The following is a 9,961-nucleotide window of genomic DNA, read 5'->3' on the forward strand; positions in this document are numbered from 1 at the left end:
TGGGGTATAGATGGGTTTAGGAGTGAGCTCATTATGAAGTTCGCGTCGAGGCGCGTCCAGCTGGACGAGGAGTTCCCTAGTTTGTCTCTCCAGACTATCTTCGATAGTTTTATGTGTCCCATGTAGGTCATCCCCACCCATAACTGCTGTTCTGTCAGCCGTAGACGGTTTTTGTCATCCCCAACCATAACTGCTGTTCTGTCAGCCGTAGACGGTTTTTGTCAGTGCTGTCTAAACCGTCTTCTTCCTTAGAAATAGCCGAGTTGTCATCTTGTCATTTGATGCACATAAGACAGCCGGATCGCAAACACTTGATCTCGACGACATTGTGGTCTCACCAACTCTTGCGGACGGTACTGGTTTATTATTTAGGCCCTGTACTGTAACTGCGGTTCTGTCAGCCGTAGACTGGTTTTCGCCAGTGCTGTCTAAACCGTCTTCTTCCTTAGAAATAGCCGAGTTGTCATCTTGTCATTTGATGCACCTAAGACAGCCGGATCGCAATCGCTTGATCTCGACGACATTGTGGTTTCACCAACTCTTGCCGACGGTAATGGATTATTTAGGCCCTGCACCGTAAACTTATTCCTCTTGTTTTTTACCCATTGTAGTTACTCGTTAAAGGGAAGTACTCCGAACCATTTTTGGTCCACGGAGGGTCTGAACGATCCGCAGTATATTTAGGTTATTTTGGGCCCAAGCACCGCCGATGATCCGGGAGACTCAAAAGGTTACAGAGACGTGTTGAGTCAGGTCTGTCGTCGGCTGCCCTCAGACAGTTCTGGCCCAACACGTCACAGAAACTCCCTTCCCATCCGCCATGTGGAAAGACGACCCCAGTAGGAGATTGGGCTGCCTTAAGACTGCCTGGCTGCCAACATTTATAGTCACGGGTCCTGTGAAACTGTTTTTATTTACTCTAACCAACTCTGCTGAGAGCAAAAATCAATGCTTGAAAGATGCTACAGCTGTCGTTAAGCTTATATGGGTGTTTGATTAGAGGATTTTCGCAATAGACACTGTCCTTCCACTTGCCTGTCATAGATCTTATGTAGCACTAGCCAGTGATGATTCCAACAACAATTCTGATGTCTGATCGACGAAGTTCTACATCCTGAGAGATTGCGGCCATATTGACTTCGATACCTGCCAGATCTTTGCAGTTTTCTCTACACAGAACTTACTGAGTTTATCGAGGAAGAAGCAAAACGGTGACTTGACACAGTCGTCCGCCTGAGGGTCAGGGACTGGGAACCCGTATTGCTAGTTCACCAATTGTCTCATTTTCCTCAATATTACAGTGCCCTGGTATCCAACAGAATTAAGCAGCCATACTGCAAGTTTTTAGGTAGACCTAAAATTTCGAACAGTCTTAGATTTAATACAGAAGGATCCAAATGCTTTTAGAGCAGCTTGGTTGTCAACGTAAGGAAGAAACTGTAATTGGTCTATAGTCTCATGTAATCTGTAGTTCAGTTTCCCGCTTTGTAGATGAAAGTTATCTTGACATCTTTCCATCTTAAGGCAGGCGTGCCTTAAAATTATCCGTCGGTATTTTTAACACCGACTTCGTTACATTCTGAAGCATGACTGTAAGCCTGAAAGCTGTTAATCGCCCTATAAAGCCCTGGGAGGTTGGTAGATCTATATATCATTCTCTTCAGTCCGGGACTGATTATGATGGTTTGCTGTATGTAGCGACCATTCTCCGATAACTGCTAGAACCTTTTTTTATTGGACGCATTGCATTTACCAAATTATATCTTAAGTGCGTACATCTAACGGATTCAACTACACTTTTATTGACAATTGAAGTTTTAACCTAAATGTTGTTATCAAAACCCACCATTTGCGTTTATAACGAACCAAAAAGCACATGGTTTTAACCTGTTTCCATTAACTTCTAGGTATATACATAAATGCAATTTCGAAGTTTTGTACTTGAAACGCAATAGTAAAGAACACACTTTTGACTGACTTTAGGTAACGTCAGCTTTTTATAGGTCTCTTATCTGTATGCAGGCAGACCGGCCGTGTTCTTCAGGCTATAGTCAATCGTCAGGTAGACATAAGCGGTATTCACTCATCGTTGTAAAGTGGTATTGTAGATCTTGTACATGTTGTTAATATTGTAGATCTACAAGTGTTTACAATACCACAACAACAAAATACATGAAAGTTTAATTTACCACAGGGTTGTTAATTTACTCGACCTAAAAGTCTTGTAAACATTCCATTGTACTTTTACAAGGGTTAGAACAGCTGATTGTTGTGCCGTCACTTTGTTTTGAGTTTTATTTTATGTTGGAGTTTTGTTTTTTTGGTGGAAAAATGGGAAAAATAAAAAGAATAAAAGATAACAAAATAATGGAGGCCAAGAAAAAAATAATTTTTTATGAAAAAAGTGTAATAAAACTGAAACTAAAAGATAGACTTACGACGACGTTAAGATGCTTTGATTTGTTTACAATATTCACAAAAAAGACATTCACACTTCGTTGTAAAAAAACCCTGGTACATATAGTACATTAACAAGAGTTGTAAATCTACCACAATGAGTGAATACCGCTATAGTTTTTTTTGTATTGCATTCTTGATATTGTTCATTTTTTTGTTTGTTGCTTATCAGTTTAGACGGGCCATGGCTACAACAAAGTGTGTGCAAATAAATTAAAAAACACAATACGCAAGCATATGCAATTTTATATAAACATAAAAATAAATGTGACTATAAGAATTGTTTGTGTTTTCATTTGTTTTTTCTTTATTTTTTTTATATTTGTACACAACCAGCGACTATTTGTTTGGCTATCATCTATAGCAGCTATATACACATGATTGTGTATCAAAATATGTATATATTTTTTAAAGTTATTGTAGATTCCCTCCTTTCTCTTTTCTTTAGAAAGAGGAGACAATCGCTCTCACACAAATATTGTTTAGCAAGTACAAATAACAGCAAACCCCCCATCCATGCTACCATCATGAACTGAATATTTTACAAGACGTAAAAAAATTAAAGACACCAAAGGAAAAAAGGCAAGCTTCCCAATCTTTCATAATGAGAATCGTGAGCCGCCAGCCAGTCAAGTTAACCAACAACGTAAATTACATTTCTGCCTTGCATTCACTTTTGCCATCATAATAACGCGGCAATCATGAAGAAGAGGTAACATATTTTGGTAGTAGAGAGTTCATTGAACAGCTAAATGTGGTTGTTGTTGTCGTTAATTTTACCAACAAAATAATGGCGACTCGAAATGTATTTTCAGCAAATATCAATTGCTTGGAATTGTGTTAATCAGTCTTATGGTTTTTGTTGACTTTTCTTCTCTCTCACTGACTGTCTTTTATGGCGAAAGATAACGAAAGAAATACATGCTTGCAAAGTAAAGGTAGGAAGTGGAGACACAAAACACGTTTTATATATATATTTCCGAAGTGTTGAGCACATATGGATGGCTAAAAGAACGTATACCTTTCTTTTTGACCATAAAGCACATTTTTTTAGCAGAAGAGCAGAGCAACAAGCAATGGTGAATGTTGATTAACCACTTGAATTTGTTTTTGCGAATGCCGCAAATGATTGTTATGGGTATTATTATGATTCGTATACGAGTGTAAGATATTAGAGTATACTTTTAGGCGTTAATATAATTTTTATATAGATTTTGTTTTTTAAACTTAAAAACCCTCCAAGTTTGTTTTTCTGTTTGTAACACATCGAACTAATCATTTGCGACCATATAAAGTATATATATTCTTGATCAGTATAAAATTCTAAGACGATCTAGCCACGTCCGTCTGGCCGTCTGTTGTAATCATTCTAGCGTCCGCAATAATTGAGATAGAACGTTAAAATTTTGCACCCGTGTGTATTTTTTCCATAGGCAAGTTAAATTCGATAATGGGCTGTATAGGTCCACGTTTTGGTATAGCTCCCATATAACAGTACCACCCGATTTAAGGTATTTTTGAGGATTTTGGCTACATTTTTTGACCGAACTAGCTGAAATTTGACATTTGAATTGGCCAAAAAATGTTTACACTAAAAATTGTCATGTTAGGTCACGTTTGGTATAGCCCCCATATAACGGTACCTCTCGATTTAATGTATTTTAACTAATTTTTTTTTATCGAATTGACATTTGAGGTTCTCAATGACCAAAAAACTTCTCCACTAAAAATTGGCAAGATAGGTCCAAGTTTTGGTGTAGCCCCCATATAAGGGCATCTCCCGATTTAAAGCATTTGGAAGCTTTTAGCTACATTTTCTGACCAAATTAGCTGAAATTTGACATTTGAGGTTCCAAATGACCAAGAAATTTCTTCACTAAAAATTACCAAGATAGGTCCACGTTTTGGTATAGCCCCCATATGACGGAACCTCCCGATTTAAGGTATTTTGAGGATTTTAGCTACATTTTCCGCCCAAATTGGCTCCAATTTTGCACTTAGAGTTTCAAGAGGTCAAACAACTTCTGCACCTACCGATTTGAGGCATTTAGCTACATATTCTAATCGAATTAGCTGAAATTTGAGGTCCCCAATGACAAAAAAAACTTCTCCACCAAAAATTGTCAAGATAGGTCCACGCTTGGGTATAGTCTCCATATAACGGTACCTCCCGATTTAAGGTGTTTTGGGTATTTTAGCAAATTTTTTGAATCGAACTAGCTGTAATTTGACATTTGAGGTTTTCAGAGGTCACAAAACTTTTCCACCAAAAATCGTCCACATAGGTCCATTTTTTTCTATAGCCCTTTTGGAACGATACCTTGCAATTTTCGGTATTTTGAAGATTTTAGCCACAATTTTTAACCGAACTAGCTGTAATTTGAGATTTGAAGTTTTCAGAGGTCCCAAAACTCCGTCCACATAGGTCCATGTTTTGTTATATCCCCTACATAAAGATACCAACAAATTGATGACATTTTTAGATACATTTTTTACCTAATTTAAGCATTTGGGGCATCAGTGGTCGAACAATTTTTGCACCTAACAAGAAACTAATTATTCCATTTTAGTTCAGTACATTTTATGGCGGAGTATTGAAAAGGGATTAGATGACCTTATAGTCTACGATGTCCCGCCCCATAGTCGCTTAAAGCTCCAGGATCTATTGAAAAGAAGTATGAGATAGATGTATATAGTGCCCGACAGCCTGTGTCTTTTGATTGTCAGTCTAGTACACCGACAGAGAAGGTTCTCGATTGTTACAGTCTCTTCCATATCTTGACATAACCTGCAGTAGTCAAAGTTGTTTTCCTTGCTTGTCATAGATCTTATGCAGCCATGGCCAGTGGTGATCAAGTTTGATCTCTTATTTGCGAAATGAGAGAAGGACGAAGTTCAACGTCCTGAGTTTGCCGGCCAGATTTACTTCGATGCCTTGCATCATCCAGGTCAGTCCTGCCAAATAATTACGGTTTACTTTACGCAGAACTTTTTAAGTTTGTAGAGGAAGAAGCAAAGCGGCGGCTTGGCCTTCCTTCCTCTATTAAGATTTTTTCCAATGGAACTCTCTCCTATGTGTGAATTGATAATCCCGTTTTTCTCTATTTCTCTTGCTGGTTATTTTCAATACGTTCCGCATTTGCATGACATGTCATAGCAAAGTTCCTGATTTTTTTATACATTTTTAAGTTTAGTCTTCAATTTGAGGAAACCCTTACAAAAATGAATTTAAGGATATTTTTTCTCTAAAATTTTAACAAACATCTTTTCTCTTTCTCTCGTTTTCAGGAAAACACTTCATTACGTTCTCAGCTAATGGCCTTTGCTCAATCCTGCAATTGTAAAAATCGTAATGTCAGCGAATTCATCTTGAAGACCTTAAATATGAATGAACGTAACCATTTCGATGGCAGTGGAGCAAAATCAGTATTAAATGCCTTGGATACATCCTTCTTATTGCACTCCTGCGACGATAGCAGCGATCATAGCGAACATGGGGATGTTCCAACTTCAACATCTTCATCATCATCGTCGACTAAACATCATGTTAAGATCGCTCCCAAACCCCTAAATGGCACATCATCTACGTCATCATTCATCAACAAGGGTTTTAAACATCGCATGACTGCAGCTACTGTTAAGAAAAATGTGGCCGTTCTATTTGCCATGGCCTTTATGGTTACCCTAAATGTGGGTAATTTCCAAAATTATTTAAATAAATCAACAGCATTGGAGAATGCCATGGAAGCTAGTGCAGCAGCTGCTGCGGCTAATGCCAATGAAGGCGGTGAAACACCCCTCGTAGCGCCAACAGGTAGACGTTTACTTTGGGTACCAAGCGAACACGAGTTTATGGAACAAACTAACCGCACCAAACGTGAAGCAGATTTTGCCAACATGCCGCCACCACCTCTACACTTTTTGCGACCGGTTAATCGTACGACGGGTAGGTTGAATGGAACAACAACAAAAGATGAACCACCTATAAAAATTGTGGAATTTGGACCTACGAATTATGGCAACATGACAAACTGTGCACAGGAAAATATGCGTTTGGCTAGGAATTTACATAAATGGATTGGAGACAATGGCTATTTGAACATGACTGCAGGAACAATAGACAACGATATAACTGGACGACAATTTAATTTTGGCTCAGCAGACAAGGACTACGTAGAAGTGGACTATGATATTGGTGTAAAGCAAAAACGGAAAATTTACTTGAATGGGGATGGCGAAGACCATTTGACAGTGACGAAACAAAAGAAATATGACATGGGAATGGAAGCGAATTCATTGGATATTTTCAAACCACGGATCAGCGAGGAATATTTGAGGTTATTCAAAGGCATTAAGAGACAAGATGATACATTTTATGTTTTATCATTCAATATGGATCATTTGCTTTTGCCAGCTCAGTCGTACAATAAGAGTGCCAGGCCAAAAATGGCTTTAATGTTGCCAGCCGGTGATCCGTCAATAAATGGTGACATTGTTCTCATGCAAATCGATTGTGAGGTCATGAATACCACAGAATTGAAAATAAAATCGCACATGATACCGGAGAAATTGCGACCGGTAAAATATGGTCCCAATGTGCGTGTTCATCCCACGGATGTGGCGAATAATGAGACAAAAAATAATAATGAATCATCTGGCGCAGCAAAGCCATCGGCGGCAGCAGCGGGAGAAATTCACTTGAAAAGAGAAGATGATAAGGTGGTGATGCAGCAGCCGAATGAAAAGCCTTCACAACCAACTGTCAAAGTGTACACCGTGGTGGGTCCTAAAAATCAACAACAGCAATCCAGTACACCACCAAGTGGAAATGTTGTTAATAAGCTGGTAGTCGATACGGCAGCAATCAAAAGAAGACCCCTGAAATTTAATGCAAATGATAGTGTCATTGGCAGTGGCGTGTTGAATGTTCGCAATTCTTCGCTTTTTACACGCATGAAGGAAACTGTTATTAATGGTGCCACAAATGGTTTTGTAGCAACAGCAGCTCCAGAGGTTAGAAAAATAATTTAGAGACAACTTTGGAAGGATGCTTTGTTCTTCCTACTCTCTGGACTATGTCACTTGATCTTGGATTTTTTAATTCGCAAATTCAATTCATATTTTGAGCTAAACCCTAAACTACTAAAAACCAGCCAATAGATCTCATAAAACTTTGAAATATGTTGCAGAATTTGAATAAGAACAAAGAAAACAACTTTTTTCGGTATTTTTTAATAAAAAATTACAAAACCTCTTCAGCTAAGACAAGTGACATTAATTTATGTAATTCGCTCCACTTTCATAGGTAATTCGAAGAAATATTAAAAACAAAAATTTCAAAAATCTAAAGATCCATAAGGAAGATGTTTTTCTTTAATATCAACATGCTATATTTGACATTCGTCCACTCAATATTACTTCTTAGCTTTAAAAAATCCAATTATTAAATTTTCATATGTATATTTTAAAACTATATTCGCCTAATAAACTTCGAATTACAAATGAAAATGGTATTATTAAAAACAAATTTCTTTATTTTTTACAGATGTTTACCACATAATGTGACCAGTTATGGCTCAATATTCAATTTAATTAAAAAATCAAAACTTTTGTAATATAACAGAGAGAAAATTCACAATTCACAAATTAATTTTGAAATTAATTAAAAAATGTAAACTTTTTCTAAAAAAAAACATAATTTGAATTATAGTAACTCACAAATTATATACATATCGTCACCTGAAATGCCCAAAGACGTAACGCTCAATAGGTTACGTTGAGGGTTACGTCTGGGCATTTCAGGTGACGATATATCCTTCTCTATACTTCACTAGTAATTTAAGCATTTATAACATTTCAATAATTATATTATTAATAATTTAACAACAAAAATACACGGAAACTATTTGAAATATGTACGTGATAATATTAATTGTTTTATTTTTAATTTCCTTTTTTTTTGCAATTCCAATTCGTTTTCTTAAATCGAAATACCGATAAGATGTTTAATAAATTGTTTTTGTTGTAGCGCTAAACTATATTTATAATTTTCTTCCAGCAATATTTGTGCAATTGTATCGTTTTTTAAAAAGAATTATATCATTGATATACGTTTTTCTAGTTATAGAACTAAATTATACACAGAATACACTTTTTGTAATTGTTAAGGTAATTTTATGATAAATTTGAATATTTGTATATATATTTTTTAAAAAAGATAATTTAAATAAATTAATTAAACAATAATAATAAATCTATAGGTAACACCTACAATGAATTGTTTTCTTTAAAAATTTTAATATTCCGCCGGGAAATCTGAATTTAATATAAAATCTAAATGATTTAAGGAATAAACAGATGAAGAGGATTCGATGCCACTACTTCACTTGGAAGACTTTAAATGGATTTGAAGGTGACAATGAAAAGATTCCATGGCTATTGCCTGTTGAATTGAGGGTGAATATGAAGAGATTTCCGGAATACTGATGTATTGTTGTACGAAGGTTAATACTGATACCAAAAGAGTGTAGGTGTAGTTAGCCATGATGTTTTTGGCAAATTTAACCTTAGTAATGGGATCTATGTATGTCTACTAGGAAGTTGAAATGATCTATCTACAAATAGTGGCCCAAAACAAAATTACCACAAATTAAAAAAAACACGAGATTTAGGACTTTTTTTGGGTTATTTTTGAGTATTTTTGCATCAGAGCTTTTTGTCAGGTTAACCTTCTTTATTTAACATTTACGCTGTGGAACTGCCATTTCAAAACCAGTGGGTTTTATTAAATGTGGTTAAGTGCAAACGACGGGGTATAAGCGGCTTTTCGGTGTTGTGGATATGAGAAAAGTAAGGCCGTAGTCACACTACAAATTTTTCGGAAAAGTAAAGGGTATTTTTGTCTATTTTCATGAAATAAACGCAATTGTTTTTCCTTCTTTATATTTCTGTGAAGTAATTGTGCAAAATGTCAACGACAGCACAGACATGTGGCCTTTTGCAGAACTGCAAGTATCTACTAATTTTTACCATTTTTTTTCTGATAACATAAAGGAAAAAGTGTGTTATCGTAGTAAAAAGTAGTAGCTTCTTCCAGGGGCTGGATTCTTGTTCTATGAAAATTTGAAATAAAAAATATTTCCTTTATAATTTTTTTCATTTGACAGTTTTCTCCTTTATAAAAGTTTTCATTTCACATTTTCATAGAAACAGAAACACAAACATAAGCTTCGTTCCAGAACTTTTTTGATGGCAAAAATAGTAAAAGAGAAAACTAACAAATTTTCTCTCAGAACGCATATTTGTTCAAAAAGTACAGGAACGGAAAATATAGAAAGTTAATTAATATGTCAAGAAAAAAATGTCAGACGTCACAGAAAAATAAAAAAATATTGTATGTACATACATATGTTTGTTAATTGTGATTTTGAATTTATTTCCTTTTTATATCGAATGTTATGTTCCTTAAAGATCTTCTGATGCAAGTCTTATCTGTTCAATTAGA

At 35.8% G+C, this 9,961-nt stretch overlaps 2 protein-coding genes across 3 annotated transcripts in view; both read left to right on the forward strand.

Moving 5' to 3' along the window:
- Miro (mitochondrial Rho GTPase) overlaps positions 1–2,472 on the forward strand; it is a 637,534-nt gene extending 635,062 nt beyond the window's left edge. The window contains exon 7 of the transcript XR_012413316.1: positions 2,063–2,472. The gene's annotated coding sequence lies outside the window, so the exon portion shown is untranslated. The remainder of the gene's footprint in view (positions 1–2,062) is intronic.
- Positions 1–8,383, forward strand: part of Atf6 (bZIP_ATF6 domain-containing protein ATf6) — a 36,343-nt gene extending 27,960 nt beyond the window's left edge. Inside the window, exons 3-4 of one of the 2 annotated variants that reach the window (XM_073991130.1) lie at positions 5,746–7,470; positions 8,003–8,383. In XM_073991130.1, the coding sequence (XP_073847231.1) occupies positions 5,746–7,470; positions 8,003–8,017 (1,740 nt within the window). In that variant the 3' untranslated portion in view covers positions 8,018–8,383. Of the gene's footprint in view, positions 1–5,745; positions 7,960–8,002 lie in introns of those variants that run through there. The other variant, XM_073991129.1, reaches the window with a different exon arrangement.
- The last annotated feature ends 1,578 nt before the right edge of the window (positions 8,384–9,961 follow it).

Source organism: Musca autumnalis, unplaced genomic scaffold (genome assembly GCF_047663935.1).
Source record: "Musca autumnalis isolate F117 unplaced genomic scaffold, ASM4766393v1 scaffold_5, whole genome shotgun sequence".
Taxonomy (NCBI): Eukaryota; Metazoa; Arthropoda; class Insecta; order Diptera; family Muscidae; genus Musca; species Musca autumnalis.